Source organism: Oryctolagus cuniculus, chromosome X (genome assembly GCF_051225735.1).
Source record: "Oryctolagus cuniculus isolate XC-2025 breed Fujian yellow rabbit chromosome X, ASM5122573v1, whole genome shotgun sequence".
In the NCBI taxonomy this organism is placed as follows: domain Eukaryota; kingdom Metazoa; phylum Chordata; class Mammalia; order Lagomorpha; family Leporidae; genus Oryctolagus; species Oryctolagus cuniculus.
The window spans coordinates 106,176,171-106,195,208 of record NC_142888.1 but is presented as its reverse complement, the minus strand read 5'-3'; the positions used below and the strand labels follow the sequence as shown (position 1 = coordinate 106,195,208).

The window sequence follows — 19,038 nt, the reverse complement described above, 5'->3', positions numbered from 1 at the left end:
ACTTTATTTCTGGAATTCAATTCTATTCCCTTGGTCTATATGTCTATTCTTACACCAGTACCATAATGCTTTGACAGATTTGTAGTACATTGTACATGTATATTTTTAGTACATTCCTGTAGTAGGAATTTATAGAAATATTTAGCAAAGAAAGGGTAGGATTAGCCAAGAAAGACTTCATGAAAGGCCTTTGCAGTGGTCTGAATGTTTGTGTCCCCTCCCTGTCACATTCATACGAATTCCTAAGTTGAATCCTAACCCCAAGTTAGGATGACTCTAGTGATTCTTAGTCTAAATACTAGGACTAAAGGACAGAGGCCAGCTCAGCTTTGCTAACTTGGGCTGGATATCTGTGAATTTGAAAGTTCCTGTACAGATAGTATGGGAAGAAAAGATGTTTCTGCATTTCTATTTTTTCCCTGTTAGGGTCCGGTTCCTTCCTGTGACCTGGGAAGATGGCAGGAATGCTTGCAAGAGTACCAAATGGCTGCTTTGTTCATTGCTGTTCAATTACATGGTCTGTAAAGGCCATTTATTTGCTTTGCCTTCCCTTGCCACATAGATATGTAACCTTAGATCTGAGAAGGTCTGTTTGCCTTTGATTTGGCTGTGTCCAGGGGAACAGGGCAAAGTTTTATGCAGCCTTTCATCCAGCAGCATGAAGGTTTATTAGATGTGAAAAAAAAAATGCATTTTCTCTTCCTTCAGAATAGTTACTAGAGTTAATCCATATAAAATCCTAATATTTTCTTTTTGCCCATGAAAATATATATGCAAACATGTGGGTATTATAGACAGTGTTAATAATTTATATTCACACACACTATCTGTTCAATCCATTTCAGACATTTAAGATTTAATGTGTTGTATCTTAGGGATTTGGGGAAAAACGAAAGTAGGGTATAAAGTCCTTACAAGGAAGTATTCATAATACAATGAATACAATAAAAGAAAAAGATAAAGTACTGAGTGAGCACAGAGGAAGCATGGATGAACTTTATTTAGGAGATCAGGGAAGACTTCTCTGGGGAGGTAACTTCTGGGTGCTATTTATGAATGAATGGATATTGGCCAGACGGACATAAGGAATAAGAAGGCAGAAGCAATCTGTATGGTAGGAATGACATAAACAAAGACAAGGAAAAGCAGTAAATTTTGTTCCAGGAACTCTGCATGATTTAGAATTACTAGAGCATGAAATACAGAGTCTTGGAGTGGGCACGATGAGTGTGGGAGGCAGGCCAGAGCACAGTCATGAAGTGCTTTTTACACTTTATTTTGCACATGGTAAGGAGCTGGTAATAGGATTTAAACAAGAGAGCTATATAAGCAAATTTACATTTATTTATTCCTTCATGCTGCCAGTTAATAAGAATTTATTGAGCTACTACTCCGTGCCAACCTCTGTGTCAGGCACTAAGGGAATAGTCCTTCACTTGATGGAGTTTAAGTGATGTAGCGAAGACAGATATTAGAAAAATAAATATGAATGTGGTGTGTACTCTGAAGAAGGACCAAATTCAAACGCAGCTAATCTAGCCTGGAGGGATGGGGGCTGGGGGATAAAGTAGTAGAATATTAGTAGACTTCAAGAAAACAGGGAAGAGGAGACTAGCAAAGACAGGGGGAATACAAAATCTCCAAGGGAAAAACTACCAAGCTGTTATGAAGGTACTCCAGGGTGGTTGAATTATGAAAGGCCACAGGGAAAGAGTAGCAGATGAGGTTAGGTTGGTTGGTTAGTCTTTGCTTGTTTTAGTTCAATGAATTATTCTAGTAGCAAAATAGGGGGTGGATTGTAGAAGCAAAAACTGGAAGTGGGAAGAAAAAAATATAGCAGCAGTCCAAGTTTGAACGGGATGAGGTCCTGGTTTAGGGCAATGAGAATGGTGAGGAGAGACAGGAATGGAATGCTCTTTAGGTGGTAGGATAAATAAGACTTCATAACTGATTATCTGGGGGCTAAAAGACAGGGAGGGATGGAAGATGCCTTGGTTTTCTAGCTTGGTTACTGGGGAAGCAGGGGCCACTAACCAAGATAGGGAATAATGTGGGTTGTTTAATCTTCTGTGGCTTCTAGTTGTTCATTGCATATATGGACTTTGAACACTTGACTTGCTCTGCTTGTCAACACAGGAGCCCTCCATCAGAAAATAATGTATTTGTGTTAAATTAAAAATAGAATGTGAAAGGAAGGAAGGAAGGAAGAAGGAAGGGAATATCACTATATTTTTAAATTGTATCTAAGAAGTTTACTGAATCTGAAGTGGAGCAGCCACATCTGATATAGGATGCACATATCATAAGTGGCAGCTTTGCACCACAACGTCTGTATAAAACTGTCATGTATTTCCTGATATGTTGTTGTCATTTATTCTTCACAATACTAATCATGAGGTGCGTTATGCCATTATGCAACAAAATATCTGAGCCAGTGTATGCTCATCCTTCATTTTGTTTCTACAACAGTATTTGTCAGCTTCTGTGTCAGAGCCTTTCACATCTGTGCCCTCTTGGCTTCTGGTTGAAGTTCTCACCTGTTGGTTCCTTCAGCAGTGTTCTCATGTTTCAACAAATATAGGGGTATAAAATTCAATAGCCAATATGATATTTGTGTCCTGCTCACTTGAAAACACTTAAGGTTTTGCATTTAATTTTCATATTGAGACCTTAGTGGCTGGCCTTTGCAACCACTCTCTGAGGTAAGTGTCCATTACAGAAATCACATGACTCTATTGATGTGCCTCCTGAGTGACCATGCTGAAGTCTTGTCATGGTAGGACAATAATTGTGGTCACTTGAATTACTAACAACCAGTTAGTTTCTATTCTAGGTTTCTTTGAGAATGCACTTGTGTTTCTGTATGCAACTGGCATCAAAACGTAAGTTTAAAGTATTGTGGTTTTCTTTTTTTTTATTTTTTTTTATTTTTTTTATTTTTTTTAACTTTTATTTAATGAATATAAATTTCCAAAGTACGATTTATGGATTACAATGGCTTCCCCCCCATACCGTCCCTCCCACCCACTACCCTCCCCTTTCCCACCCCCTCTCCCCTTCCATTCACATCAAGATTCATTTTCGATTATCTTAATATACAGAAGATCAGTTTAGTATACATATTAAGTAAGGATTTCAACAGTTTGCTCCCACACAGAAACATAAAGTGAAAAATAATAGATGATTTTTTTAAATGATGATGAAATCAGATCAGACTTATTTTCATGTTTAATCCCAGTGAGAGTCAAGTTGGGAGTTGGTAATTTCTTTCTTTCTTTTTTTTTTTTTTTACAGAGGATCAGTTTAGTATGCATTAAGTAAAGATTTCAACAGTTTGCACCCCCATAGAAACACAAAGTGAAATATATTGTTTGAGTACTCGTTATAGCATTAAATCTCAATGCATAGCACATTAAAGACAGAGATCCTACATGAGGAGTAAGTGCACAGTGACTCCTGTTGTTGACTTTACCAATTGACACTCCTGTCTATGGCATCAGTAATCTCCCTATGCTCCAGTCATGAGTTTCCAAGGCTATGGAAGCCCTCTGAGTTCTCCGATTCTTATCTTGTTTAGACAAGGTCATAGTCAAAGTGGAGGTTCTCTCCTCCCTTCAGAGAAAGGTACCTCCTTCTTTGAAGACCTGTTCTTTCCACTGGGATCTCACTCACAGAGATCTTTTGCCAGAGTGTCTTGGCTTTCCATGCCTGAAATACTCTCATGGGCTTTTCAGCCAGATCTGAATGCCTTTAGGGCTGATTCTGAGGCCAGAGTGCTATTTAGGACATCTGCCATTCTATGAGTCTGCTGAGTATCTCACTTCCCATGTTGGATCACTCTCCCCTTTATTTATTCTATCGGTTAGTGTTAGCAGGTACTAGACTTGTTTATGTGCTCCCTTTGACTCTTAGTCCTTTCATTATGATCAATTGTGAACTGAAATTGATCACTTGGACTAGTGAGATGGCATTGGTACATGCCACCTTGATGGGATTAAATTGGAGTCCCCTGGTATGTTTCTAACTCTACCATTTGGGGCAAGTCAGCTTGAGCATGTCCCAAATTATACATCTCTTCCCTCTCTTATTCCCACTCTTATGTTTAACAGGGATCACATTTCAGTTAATTTTCAACACTTAAGAATAACTGTGTATTAATTACAGAATTAAACCAGTCATATTAAGTAGAACAGACCAAAAAACTACTAAGAGGGATAATGTATTACGTTGTTCATTAACAGTCAGGGCTATGCTGATCAAGTCAACAACACCTGTTGAGGGTTGTTTTAGCTTGCTAGGGCTGCCATAGAAAAGTATCACTGACTGAGAGGCTTCAACAAACAAAAGTTTGTTTTCAGGAGCGGTGCAGTGGGTTAAAGGCCTGGCCTACAGTGCCAGCATCCAGTATGGGTGCCGGTTCGGGTTCTACCTGCCCCACTTCCAATCCAGCTCTCTGCTATGGCCTGGGAAAACTCTGGAAGATGTCCTAAGTCCTTGGGCCCCTACATCCATGTGGAGGACCTGGAAGAAGCTCCTGGTTTTAGATCAGCTCCACTCTGGCTGTTGCGGCCATTTGGGGAGTGAACCAGTGGATGGAAGACCTCTCTCTCTTTGACTCTACCTTTATTTCTCTGACTCTACGTCTCTCTCTCTCTCTGACTCTACCTTTCTTTCTGTAACTCTTTCAAAAAAAATAAATTTTAAAAGTTTGTTTTCGCACAGTTCTGAAGGCTAGAAGTCCAAGATCAACTTGTTGTCATAACAGAGAGCTAGATCAGAAGTGGTGCAGCCAGGACTCGAACTGGCACTGTCCTCATACAGGATGCTGGCACTGCAGGCTGGGGCTTTAACCTGCTGCGCCACAGTGCCGGCTCCTCTAATTTCTTCTTATAAGGATACTAATCCTGTTGGACCAGGGCCCATACAAATAACCTTATTTTATCATAATTACCTCTTTTAAATACCTATAACTACAGTCAGGTTCTGGGGTATTGGGTTTAAGACATTAATACATGAATGATTGGGGGAGTGAGGGGAGGGATTTACCCCTTAACAAAGTTTATAATATTTGAAAATGTCTTCCCAAATCTGTATATATGAAACACATGAAATTTTTTTACCTTAAATTAAAAAAAAAGTATCTTTATGTTTGGAAAACAGAGTTGAGTTGAATTGTAAAAGTAATTATTTTCAGTTACTTCACTTTATAAAAAAAAAACATGAATGTAGTATAGATTAAGTATCCCTTATCAGAAAAGCTTGGGACCAGAGTGTTTTAGATTTCAGAATTTTTGGATTTTGAAATATTTGCATATTTTTTTTTTACCAGTTGAGCATCGTTACTCTGAAAATCCAAAATGCCCCAAACCTGAAAATTTAATGTTCTAGAATTCCAAACTACTTCATCATGTGGTCACTCAAACTGTTTCAGATTTTAGAGTTTTGGATCAGGAATGCTCAACCTGTAAAACATACAGAAATGTATTAGAGGAAACTAAAAATCCTCTTTCTCATAACCACTAGCCGGTCCCCCTCAAGTAACCTCTGTTAATGTTTCTTCTCAGAAAATATTTTACATACTTTGTAAATTTAGACAAATAGCAACTTAGTTTTACACCTTTCTAAAAATTTTACTGTATAGTAGAAATCATTCTGTAACTGTACATACTTCATTCTTTTAAATGATTGCTTAATACAGTTCATTATGTGAATACAGCCTAATTTGATTAATCATTCCCTTACTGAAGGGTGTTTGGGTAGTTTACAGTGTTCACTGCCATTCATGCATTAAACAGATACTTGTGGAGTGCCTAAGCTGTGCTAGACAAAAATCCCTGCCTTTGTTAAATAACCAGTCTAGGGGTGAAGATGGCCACTAATTTACTTACGAAACCGGAGCTTTTTAATCATGACACATGCTCCATAGGTATTTGGAGAACCTCTTACAAGGCGTTAGACCTAGTTAGGTTGGTCAGGGAAAGTTTCTCAGAGATTCATGTTTGGATTGATTACTGACAGATGCACAGAAGATAACAAAGAACATTCTGGACAGTGTAAAGAGTAGATGCATTTTTAATTTTGATATACAACAGGAAGTTCTTATTATCCAAATATTCATTATCTGAGTCCCCAGAGTTATACGATTTTATGAAGAAGTAGAATTCATTAGAACACAATATTCTTCAGTGAAATGGCCACTTAGGAAATTGTTTCCCACTTAACACTGGAGCCTGTCCTTGCCCTCATATAAACGTCTTTGTCAATCTTTACAATGGAAAGAGAGTGCAAATCAATTGCTAAGTGAAATTTCAAATGTTGTAAAAGACACAAAGACTTGATGAAGTTGATGAAAGTGATACAGATTTGTTTAAATTCCACAAAGTCGTTGACAGGTGAGGACTTGGCAGAGTTACTTTTTGAGAAAAACAGTAAATTCGCTTAGAGTGGCAAGGTGGATAGGAAGAAGGAGAATAATTGGACAATCAGGAATAGAGAGGTCCTTGGTACAATTGATGAAACGCTTTAATATTTCATAAAATATATACTTTATGACGTTGCTGAGAAATAGTCTTATTGTACTATTCTGCCATTTTGTCAGAAAAGCCATACCAAAAAATCCACAATCAGCTTTTGACTTATTGTTCAAAGATTGTATTTGTAGTTTCACTAAAACATTCCTTTTGAAACCTGGAGACAAAGTATATTTTTGTGGTTTTTAATTTTTAATATAAAATGCCAATTAAACATGAAGAACATGGAATGTGTTATTCTGGTTCCTGTTTAAAGGAGATATCCTTTCAGTGGCCCCTTCTCTAGTAAGGGTTATTCTTGAAAGCATGGCCTGCCTCTATTGCCCAATTATCCTCCCCAGAGGTGGCAGCAATTTGCATTTCCACCAACAGTGTGTGAGAGTGCCTATTACTCTTCATCTTGCCCAGCTTCTGAATTATTGACAATCTGATGGGTTAAAATGGCATATTCATAGCTGTTTTTATTTGCATTTCATTAATCATGAATAAGGTTGAACATTTTTTCATGTATTTAATGGCCATTCGTATTTCTTTTTCTGAGAACTTCCTATTTTACCATTCTTTGCCTGGTTTTCTTTGAAATTCTTCATCCTTTTGTCATTGATTTCTAGAAGCTTATTGTCAACGAAAGGACATAAGACATTTGTCTTATATGCTGCACAGGCTTTTCCAGTCTTTTTTGTTTCTGACTTTTCAATATTCGTAATAAGTAAGGTTTGCATTTTTAGAGTCAGTTACATGTGCTTTTCTTTCTGGATTCTGATGTTTATATCTTTGGAAAGTGCTTCTATGCTTGCATTCAATGATTTTCTGTTTTCTTACCAGTAAAGCCTTTTGCCCATTGAGGATTTACTTTGGTACAATAAATGAGGAAAGAATTCAACTCTTTTTGGCAGCAGTCACATTTCCAATGTCATTAATTGAATTGTCCATATTTTACTTGCCAGTATGAAATGCTACCTTTGTCATATATTAAATTTTCATAAGTATAGCAGTTTAATTCTGGTCTCTGTTGTGTTCCATTGATCTGCCTATTTCTTCTCCACTGTCAAACTCGTTTAATCTTTGCAGATTTGTAATGCTCTTAATTCTGCTCTTATACTTATCTTTCAGGATTTTCCTGGATATTCGTGCTTATTTTTTTTTTTGTATACCTCATCTGTCGTAGATGACAGATATGTGTTAAGATCAACTCCTACTATTGTGGATTTGGAGATTTCTCCTTGCATTTTATGTGGTTTGTGTTCTATGTATTCTGATTCTGTTATTTGGTGCATGAATATTTATGGCAGTTATATCCTCACTGTGTATGGTGTCCTATCACAATACTTTTTTCACCCTTGAATTCAATCTTCTCTGATATTAATATCATGACCTGGGCTTTCTTCTTTCATAGTTCTCAGGGTATATAATATGTTTCATAGTTCAGTAATGACATTTTGATTCTCAATTTGTTTTCCTACTTCTGTCGTCTCCCTTTTCATCTTACTCTTCTCAGTCCATTGTTTTATCATTTGTCTTTGATGTCTTGTTTCAATGACTGTGTTCTATTGAAATTTTTTCTTCATTATTGGGGAATGTTTTCCTCAAGTGTGGGTTGGTTATCTGTATTCTCTCCTTCATTCCTACTCTACCTTGCTTTCTCCATCTCTTTCCTGTGTCATTTCTGCACAACTGCTTCTCCGTATCTTTTCACTGTACTCTTGTTTAAAGTAGTAGGTTCTTTGAGAAGTTCTGTTTATAGTGGGATGAATTCTTCACTCCCCTCTCACTTTGCTGCTGCTTAAGAGTTTCAGTTTGGGAACTTGGCATTGGGTGTTCTAACTACATTCTCCCACCTCAGGGCAGTCATGGTTAGTGGATAACTGCTTTCCTGTCTATAATTTCGGTACAATACCTGTAACAAGATTCACGCCACTTGGGTTAGTGATTTTACTTATGAGGCATCCAATCAGCTACAGGAAGATTTTTTTAAAAGTAGCAATAATTCTGGGGTGGGTATTTGGCATAATAAGATACTACTTAAAACGCTTCTATCCTGTATTGGTGTGCCTGGATTTGAGTCCTGGCTTCACTTCCAATTCCAGTTTCCAGCTAATGCACACGCTAGAGAGCAGTGGATGATGACTTAAGTACTTGGACCCTTGCCACCCACAATGGGGACCTGATGGATTTCTTGGTTCCTGGCTTTGGCCTGATCTAGCCCTGGCTTTTGCAGGCATTTGGGAAGTGAAACAGTGGTTTGAAGATCTGTCTCTGTCTCTCCATCGGTGTTTCTCTGCCCTTCAAACAAGTAAACAAACACATAAATAGTATATTCATTTTTTGGCCCCACCAGTACTGATTATGTTGTCTGGCCTGAAGCTCAGGAATTGGCATGTTTCAGCAGCATCCTAGGTTGTGACTCTAATGCAAAGATAGGACCGAGAATCACTGACCCTAGTGGTGATACCACCCCTGCATCACATAAAGAGTACCGTTCAACTTCAGTGTTCTGTCACTTAACATGAAGCTCTTGAATCCTTTTCTCCAACAAAATACAGTGTCAGAATCCAACTTTTCCCACTTTAGCTTGCTGTTTCAGGCCATAGAGGAAAATAAACTGTGCAAAGCCTTTGAGTTTTTGCCTCGGTACCATTATCCTGTATGTTTGGAGGAAGAATTAGTTTGTCAGGATAGGACTATGAGCCACCTCTTTCAGAGTCTTGCATCACTTTACACAATCTGCTCTTACTTAATTTCTCATGTGGTTTATATTTTGCCTACTCTGTTATTGCTAGAGAAAATTAGCTGTGGGTGGTTATGATTGTTATGTCTTCTCACACCAGCTTCTGTTCTAACTTGCAAAAATCACAATTAAGCCTTGCTGCTCTCCCAGTCTTTGGAGAGACGCTGAGAGTGATAAGGAGTGTTGCCTCTTGATTGTCTAGGTGTTTTCTTTCCCTTTTGATGAACTTTCAGCATTGTTTATTTACTCACGTTCTTTCCCTGGTACTACTTCATGGGAAAGGTGGGGCATGATTGAAGATATATCAATGAGAACCCAGTTTTTAATTTCCCTTGGCTACAATCTTTCACAGATTATATCATGAGTATGAGACTTTCTTTGTTGGTTTGACGTCTCTTTTTCATATTTTATGTTTATTATGCTTCTTTTTGTTAAATTCTAAGGACATACTTTGTGTCAACTTGTTACGCCACCATCTTACCTTCAGAGTTGATTTGTGTTCTAGCTTCATTTATATTTATGAAGTGCTTTCATTCTTGGTTCTGTATCTTCTTCCATTCCTATGGTCTATAGTGGCCAAAGCTCAAATTCTAAAATCTGATGTGGATTAGGGTATTTATTTATTCCAACACTAGCATGGTTTTGGCTTGTAAGAATTATCCACTAGAAATTAAGCTAAAAATAAAAGTTCAATGGGTCATTTTGTTTCTGAACATAGAAATATCCTATTCTCATATTTTCTACATAATGCAGTACCAGGGTATGAGACACAGAGGTATTTCTGATAACTTCTTTGGATAGCATAAGTCTCAAATGTGGTGGGAGTTTGGTACTGCAGTTAAGACAAGATTTGTAATACTATATCAGTGTGCCTGGGTTTGAGTCCCAACTCCACTTCAATTCTAGCCTCCTGATAGTGCACACCTTGGTAGGGGAGCAACAGTGATGGCTCCAGTAATGTGTCCATGTTACTCAGGTGGGGAGCCCAGATGGCCTTTCCGGCACCTGGCTTTTACCTGGGCCAACCCCAGCTGTGGCAGGCATTTGGAGGATGACTTAGTAGATGGGAGATCTCTGTCATTTCCTCCCTTCTTGCCTTTCAAATAAATAAAAGTAAAGTAAAAGGTAAATCTCAAATGTTTGTTCTGGGGAAAATGTGATAATTCATGAACATTTCAAAGCACTGTAGCTCAGATCTGTCCACAAGAGAATTAGGAAAGGCTACCTCTGTTGCCTCAAAAGAATTTACAGACATTTTCTCTTTTGGCTAATATTGGACAGTAATACTAGTTTGGTCATCTAGACTCAAGATTAATGTCCATTGGTATCAAGCAACCACAAAGCAGTTTCACCATGTGTTTAGTCTGCTTATTCTTTCAACAAATATTGATTCGATACCTAGTATATGCTAGGCACTGTTTTTGACACTAAATACATACCAATTGTATCCAAGAAACAACCCCTGCCTTTTTGGGGCTTTTGTTCTAGTAGGAGGTAGGCAAAAACAAATTAACAACACCCTATTTTTATTAGGTAGTGATAAGTGCTAAGGGACAAATAAAGGTGACTAAAGCGATAGAATGATGGAATGGAATTGGGGCTCCATTAGATAGAATAGTCAGGATAGTCTCTGATGAAGTAACATTTAAGCAGCATATGTAGTGGTGGCATGTGGGTGGTGGTGGGGAACTGTTCGTGTAAGTAGTTCAGCGTGTTCTGCATGATGTTCTCAGAAAAACTGAATCTACACTTATAAGTTTGTGAGATGCTGGATGTTGCATTCTTCTGCAAATCTAAATGGAGATAGTAAAGATCCTTCTATGTTCTACAGGAAAGAAACTAGTTAGCTTTGTATAGTCCGGTGTTTCTCAAACTCAATCTATGACATTTGCATATAATTCATATCTCATAAAATAAGGTATAAGTTTTGGGAAACACTGGATGGGTGCAATAAGGTAGCTGTATGACATTTGAAGTATAGAAAATTTAATTTATCAAATTCAATTATTTTTAATTTTTTATTATGGGAGTGTCTGTGCTCAGTCTCCCTTCCTACAACCCTGATACCAGCTCACTTTGAATAAAGAGAAAAATTGCAATAAAATAAGCTGAGACAGGGGATTTAAAAATATTAACATTGGGGTCAGCATTGTGGTGTAGCGGGTAAAGTTGCCGCCTTTGATGCCAGCATCTCATATGGTTGCTGGTTCAAGTCCCTGCTGCTTCACTTCCCATACAGCTCCCCTGCTACTAGCCTGGGAAAAGCAGCAGAAGATGGTACAAGTGTTTGAGTCCCTGCTACCTCTGTGGGAGACCTGTATGAAACTCCTGGCTTCGGCCTGGCCAGGCCCTGGCCATTGCAGCTATGAAGGGAGTGAACCAGCAGATGTAAGATCTTTATCTCTCTCTCTTTGATAAATACATAAATATATAGAAACAAAATATAATTATTTTAATTAAAATGAAAACACTATGTTTTCATGGATTTCACTGAGCAAGAATACATTTAGCTCAGTTTCCTTTCAGTGCTGTAGATGTTTAGGAGACTGAGGTCCACCCAGTAGAATTATGGGTACTCAAAGAATTCAAGTATATTCACCAGTTTAGACTTTTTTAGATATGAAAAGTCACATGTTAATACTTTTCACATTGAGGTTTGAAACCAAATTCTGCTCAGTCTATAGTTAACCAGAAATTTTAATGATCTTAAGTCTCTACTTTCCAATATCACTGAGTGGGGCTAGAGCCACAGAAGTAGCTACTTTCAGCCACAGACCTGAGCTTCTCTGCTTAAATGTGTAGAAGCATTTGAAAAACACACAGGATCATATGTAGGCTCTGCCAATGAGAAGAAACCTTGTGCAGAAGTGTCCTTCCAAATTCCTATGCATCTACTCAAATATGCTTCTATAACGTGTCCTGCTTTCATTTTTTCTATAAATAGTTTAAAAGGCAAAGGTTGACTTTATGAGGGAGTAAGGTCATTTCTCAAATGCAAAAAACCCTGGAAAATCTGTATTAGGGTTTTAGCCCACTTTTAGAAGAATTAGTGATTCCCAAATTTTAAGTGCTATTCACCTGGGGTCCAAGCTATTGCCCCATAGATTCTGGTCAGTAGGTTCAGTGTGTGGCCTCATTTTCTGATTTTTGTAAAAACTTCCCAGGTGATTGGATGCGGTGATCCAAAGGTCACAATCAGATAAACCTTGGATTGGTTCAGAGCTCTTCCACTCTCATCCCAGAGACCTGCATTCCTTATGTCCATTATGGCTTTAGGCTTTGGCTCTGGACTGTTGCCATCAAGGATCACCTGGCTTGCCAACACTAGCACTAATGCTCCACTATTGTTTCCTCCATGTGTGGTTGCTTCCTCCACTGAGCTGTGTAATAGGATAGCTTTGTCAAAACTTCAGATGTCCCCTTTTCTGTTTGCCCATATAATGGATCTTCAAAAGGAGACACAGTGACAGCACACTGCCACAATTTTGAAGTGAGTCTGTGAGGTTCAAGACCAAGAGAACATGCTTTATGCTTTCAAAGTAGAGTTATTAATGAAAGCTTTAAGACCTTTGTAACTGGAAAGATTTCTCAAAAGGTACTAAACTCGGGTTCAGAATCCACTTCAGGATAACAATTGAATTTTTTCCCTCAAAATTCCAATGCTATGCTTGGTAATTTCTGTGATTTTGTAAAATCAAGTTGAGTGTGCCTTACATAAAATATCATTTAATATTCTGGGCAATTTATTTTTAAAGAGGAACTGTCGGTCTTTGACAAACTTCAAGCTTACAAATGTCAAGGTCGAGCATCAAGTTTGTCTCATCAATCTTTGTCATTGTACAGCTGGAAAGAAACAACATTATCTTAGGATCATGAAAATATTAGTGAATCAGGACATGTGAAAATCTCTTTTCTTACTTGAACATAGGCTGTCGTATCTGAATATTCTTTTGAAATTTAATAAATGTGGAAAATGGAGTCTTTGGGGACATATATCATTTCAGTCTTTGGGGGACAAATATTTTTACTGTCTGAGAAATCCCACATATTTACAAATGCTTCTTAACAGACTGTCCACAATATCTCATAGGTTGAACAATGGGCAAGAGAAACTTCACTCCACTTTCTGTATATTTTCTATTTATCCCAGAAACCACCACTAGTTGTGTCAGGGATAAAGCTAGTTCTTCCACTTAGAATTCTTATGTAGATTTTTTTATTTCCATTAGATAATAATTGGTTATTGCATGTACTATGTAATCAGTGTCTACTTAAGAGAATATAGAAAACTGGTCATAGTATGACATTTAGATTAGGATCTTTGTTTTCCTTGTTTCATGCAAAACAATATTTACTATATTTTGAATTTCAGTTGTGGGATAGGGTAACCCTATTCCTTTGGTTCAATTGGAAGCTTGTGTGTATGTGTATATGTAAGTATTATTCTCAGTCACTAAATTATTTTAATTTGATTACTACATTGTTTGCAAATTAGTTTAGATAGTGAATAAATAGATTATTCATGCTTGTGTAGCAAGACCCCTGGTTTTGTTGATTAGGCTGGGAATATTTTGAAGAAAATATTCAGCATTGTAAATTCAGTTCTGAGGTTCTGATTACATGTTTTCTTCCTCTAAGTATCACATATGTTTCTAATATATATTTGTACTAAAAAGTAAAATTTATAAAACTATATATAGAATACCAGTGCCTGTGTTAATTATTTTCACATGTATGAAGGGACTTCAAAAATGGAAAATGGAATTAAAAGTTTATTTTGGTGCAAAAAAATTACTTGCATTGTTTTTTCATACTATACATTTTCCATGAACTTTTTGAGGATCTGTTGTATTATCTCACTTTTAGCTGTCAGTGACTCAATTTATGCTCAGTTTTACAATAAATGCTCAATAAATTCACTCACTCTTGCAATAAGCAATATGCTCATGTTGAGAAGCAATTGTACACAGGATACTCTACTGTCCCCATCTCAGGCATGATACTAGCAGAATGAAAGCTCTGTAGAAGATTACAAGTCTACCTGTCAATAAGTATGAGTGTACCTAAAAGTACCCAGTGTGAACGTGGGGGAGCATTGATGTTCAGCAAGACTTTTAGGCAATCTTATTTAAAGCAAATGTGTGCATTTACATTTCCTATTTGTTTCCATCCTTTCTTACCTATCTTGACCGAACTATTCTGAATAATTTGTAAATTTCAATTTCATATAGAAGATTTCCTTAATAGAGAATGTTAGCTATGTGAAGTCCAGGTGGACAACTTTGCAAGGTCAAAATAGGATTCGGTATTTCAACTATTTTTATGCAAGGAAATGATGGTCATAGTGTGTTGTGTTAGTGCTGTATGAATGTTCTCCCCATCACACAAACTGGAGTTTGTGATTAGGAGTTAGCAGTCTGCAAGCTGAAACCCAACTGAGTTGCCGAGAGGCAGGCAGCTGCAAAGGAAAGCTCAGGCAATTATGGGTTTGAAAGAATAAAAGCTTTCCCTAGCCATTCAGGATTGTATAATCAAATCTGTATCTGTCAATTGCTAGAGTCAAATCATGGAGTTTGCCTCTGATAAATAATCTGAAACCCAGGATTTGCAAAACCCATTAAAAGGAATACTTGGGACAATGAGCATGGTGCAATACAGACTTTTAAACTGCTTATCATAAGTTATCTCCAAATAAGCAAATCCAGGAAGGAGAGGAGCCAAGCAGGAAGTGGCAGGTATTTTGCTAAAGAAAAAAATAGCCATTTCTATCTTATTGTTTCTTCCTGAAATAGTGGTTATGATAATTTTAAAAAAATCTGATATCTCATCTCTTCCACTTGTAATTGAGAAATCAATAGGCAGTATTTCCCAAATCCCCCACCTTTGTGAGAACTCCCAAGCACAGCAAAACCGCTTTTTCTTTCTCTTTCCTCAGTCAGGTTTTATTCAACTATGCTATTTGGATGGATATTGATCCCCCCACACTGCTCTGGATTTTGCTACCTATGTAACACAGGTGTGAGAAAGGCACTGTGGATAAGATGGTACCTGGCTTGTTTCATAACTAATTAGATAAGCATAGTTAGACTAATAAGTATGTCTAGAAGATACCCAGCTAAGGACTCCATCCTGTAACTTCTATCATTGACTGTCCTACACCAAGAAAATAGTTATCCTCAACATATAGAGCTTACTCTCTTGGTCTAAACAAAACTTTTATGGTAGCCATATTGGCAAAACACTGCTGACATAAATTTTATGTAGAGATAAAAATATGCTTGGAGGGGGTGTAAATTTTATATGGATATATAGATTTCAGAATTCAAACCTGACAAATTGATGAGATGGCCAGGGAGAGCTGAATTTTCTTTTTTAGATGGTGATAAAAATAACCCAAGGGCTGTAGACTGAGATAAAAATAAATGCACTACATAATGTATTTGATTTAATTTATGATGTCTTTCCTGTGGCTGTTCTTAACAGACTGGAAGGAAGTGGGGGCTATAATGCTGCTGGGCTCAGCTTTCTGCCAGCGGAGGAAGTTGGTGTTGATTCCTTACCACTGAAGCTGCTGCTTCCAAAGTGAGTTTAAGAGGTGTGGTTGAGGCCATGCGGCATTGTCCAGATCCTCCAAGGAAGAACTTGCTGCTTAGCTATAGAAGTGAAGTCAACAGACGGTCTCCAGCTTTCAGCTCTTTTCCAGGTTTGCTTCAGCTGCAGAGTGTCACCCTCGGTCACACTTCTTCCTGGAGTATCCCATATTCCAATGTGGAGGCAAAAAGGCCTGATCTTCTCAGCCCAACTCAAACAACTCTGAAGGACCATTCTAGCCATAGAGCTCCCTGTGGGCTTGGCAGAGTCTGGCCTTGAGCTTGCACTGCAGTTCTGTTCTCTGTCCCTTTCAACTTCCTTCCATTCTCTTCCACAAATGTTGCTACTGAATTCACTTCTTAGACATTCTGAATGCTAAATTCTCTCAGAATCTGCTTCCCTGGGAACACAACATGGGACCAGTGACCCTTTATGACTTTTATGTGCCCTAGGCACTTTAGTCTTTATGGACCTATTCCTCCATAAAGATATATTAAAATTATATGACCATATTTGGTACAAAGATGAATGTATTATTATATGTTACAAGATTGTATTCCACTTAAAATTTCACTTTTTCTTCTGATTTTAAAAGAAAGCAAACCATTGTTACTACCTCCAGGCACTGTGCTAACCATGCCTGATAGATAAGTTGCCCCTAACTGTGATAGGAGGCAATTGTGTACAAGCCCAAGACAAAATTATACAGAGTAGGAAGATTGTTTTTGTTGCTCTTTCTCTTCTAATCATAGGTCTTCAGGGAAACCAACTGCAACTGGACCTTTTTTTGGAAAGGATCATTCATACCAAGATGTGAATGTTTAATAAAGCTGTGATTTAATTATTTTTAACTCTATGAAAGGGTAGCAGTAGAGACTTGCCTGTATGACAGAAGAGTTCTTGTTACTGACTGGTTCACTTCGTTTGACACTCCCCACCTTCTCTTTAAGTCCACATTTGCTGTTTCTCTATTAAATCTCTATGTGGACATAGCTTGAGACTAGGGAATGGCTCAGATAGTAGCATCCATAACACCATATATGTAATCATGAGATAGGAAAGAGTTGAAAGAAAAGAGGCACCTAGAATAACCTTATTTCCTTCTTCCTGTCTCCTTGAAGCCATCATTCCAAAGTCATCAGTTGTCTTCTCCTTTGGCTTGTTTGAACACTATTAAGTTTTTTTTTTTTTTAATTCTTGCTTTTAAGAGTCTAGAAAATGATTTTTGAGTGCCTTCCAAATATTGCTTTGTGTGCTTTCTATCTATTATCTTAATTAGGTATAGCAAGGTATCCTAGCTCAGCCTGATCTGGTATCCCTAATCTGGCTATATGCTGAATCAGTGGCCCACATGTTATCAGACTGCTTTAACTAACATGTGCAACAGGAGGGAGACCTAAGAAAAGTAAACTATTGTGCTTAGATGACTGGAATCGGAGACCGAGAAGGGCTGATAGTAAGGATGTTATGCCCAGAGAGGCAATAGATTACTGGGGCTAAGAGTATGGATTCCTTTGTTTTTTTTTTTTTTTTTTTTAAAGATGTATTTATTTTACCTGAAAGTCAGAGTTACATAGAGAAGGGGAGAGAGAGAGAGAGAGAGAGAGAGAGAGAGAGAGAGAGATCTTTCATCTGCTGGTTCACTCTCCAGTTGGCCATAACAGCCGAAGCTGTGCCGATCTGAAGGCAGGAGCCAGGATCTTCTTCTGGGTCTCCCATGTGGTTTCAGGGGCACAAGCACTTGGGACATCTTCCACTGCTTTCCTAGGACATAGCAGAGAGCGGGATCAGAAGTAGGCCAGCTGGGATTCGAACCGGTGTCCATATGGGATGCTGGCATTGCAAGTGGCCGCTTTACCCACTATGCCACAGCGCTGGCCCCAAGAGTATGGATTCTGGTACCAGCTGCCTAGATTTGAATGCTGGCTGCATCACTTGCTTGCTAGGTGACCTTGGGCAAACTGCCTAATTTTTCTCTACCTCTGTTACTTTTATGTAAAATAGGGATAATAGGTGCTACCTTCCTTAAATTGTAGAACAGATTTAAATGCTTTAAACATATTGATATATTTAAACAGTGCCTGACATATAGTCAGTGCCTCAAAGTGAGTTATGGTTTCTATTGCCCTTACCGACCTCAAAGACTGATTTTCTTAGTCTCTGTGGATCTAAAGACTACAGACAGAAATTGAAAGAGTTGTTTTTGGAAGGATATTTGTGAGATTGATTACTAGTAGCACTGGTTTTGGTTCAGGTGACAAAATAGAATACATAACCAGGGAGAAGGCACCCTCTTTTCTGTGTGGTATATAGCTTGACTCCTGTAGATACCATTTGGTGTTTGGGGGTATGTGAACCCCAAGAAATAGTCATTTCAGAAAGCAAACTGTACTCTTTTCTGGAACATGCCATATGAGGTCCAGAGATAGAGGCAGAGATGACTGACTTGTGGCAACAAATGCTCAGGGCTAAATCAAATTACTTTGGCTTGCTATGTTCCTCCAAAACCACCTGCTCTATTTGTTTGACTTGATGTAAGTAGGCCCAGAGTCTTGGGTGAGGTTGGGAAGAGCAGCTGTCATCATCTGTTCAGAGACGGCTTGCAGGTACATCAGATGCTTGGCTGAATGGCCCTTTGCTCACTGGGTACTGGACCCAGTATGACCAGTAATGTGGCTCCCTTCTAGTGAGATTTTAGAGGGGACAAATGTTTTCTGGAAGGCCTTTTACTGTAGAGACCTTGTCATAAACAGACTTATTAGGTAGACAATAGGAAATGAGGAGAACTCAGAAGGGAGAAAATATAAGGGTCAGTAAGTGTTAATTTCCAACAAGCATCTTTGCCAAAATGAAATAATTACTGTATCTAGATAAAGCAGTCTAACTTGGAACAAGCAAATGTTCTTGGCGGGAAGTCAATCACATGCTGCACAATTCAATTTATGGGCAGCTACAGACCGCTTTAAAATATTTTTTGGCTTAATATGATGTTGAATTATTGAATCCTCATTTGTTAAGCATTTATTAACAATTCAAAAATACCAATAAGTGCATCAGCAATTTATTTATCATATTCTTAAATAATCCTTCTCTCTGTCAGCTTTATCTTTTGGGATATTTGTTGCAAAATTTCCCATGACATTGGGGAGCTATGGTTCTTTCCTATGATCTACTACAAGGAATCTGACT

General features: G+C 38.0%; 1 protein-coding gene across 27 annotated transcripts in view; it reads left to right on the top strand.

Moving 5' to 3' along the window:
- LOC149119716 (uncharacterized) overlaps positions 1-19,038 on the top strand; it is a 367,358-nt gene that overhangs the window by 106,892 nt on the left and 241,428 nt on the right. For 9 of the 27 annotated variants that reach the window (XR_016228234.1, XM_089324683.1, XM_089324684.1 and 6 more), the window contains 2 exons: positions 2,834-2,882; positions 15,742-15,840. The exons of 7 other annotated variants lie outside the window; for them this stretch is intronic. Coding sequence is in view for 8 of the 20 variants with exons in the window: in XM_089324683.1 (XP_089180809.1) it covers positions 2,834-2,882; positions 15,742-15,840 (148 nt within the window). In the remaining 12 variants the exon portion in view is untranslated. Of the gene's footprint in view, positions 1-2,821; positions 2,883-15,741; positions 15,841-15,943; positions 15,962-19,038 lie in introns of those variants that run through there. 11 more of the 27 variants (XR_016228238.1, XR_016228231.1, XR_016228232.1 and 8 more) reach the window with 5 other exon arrangements.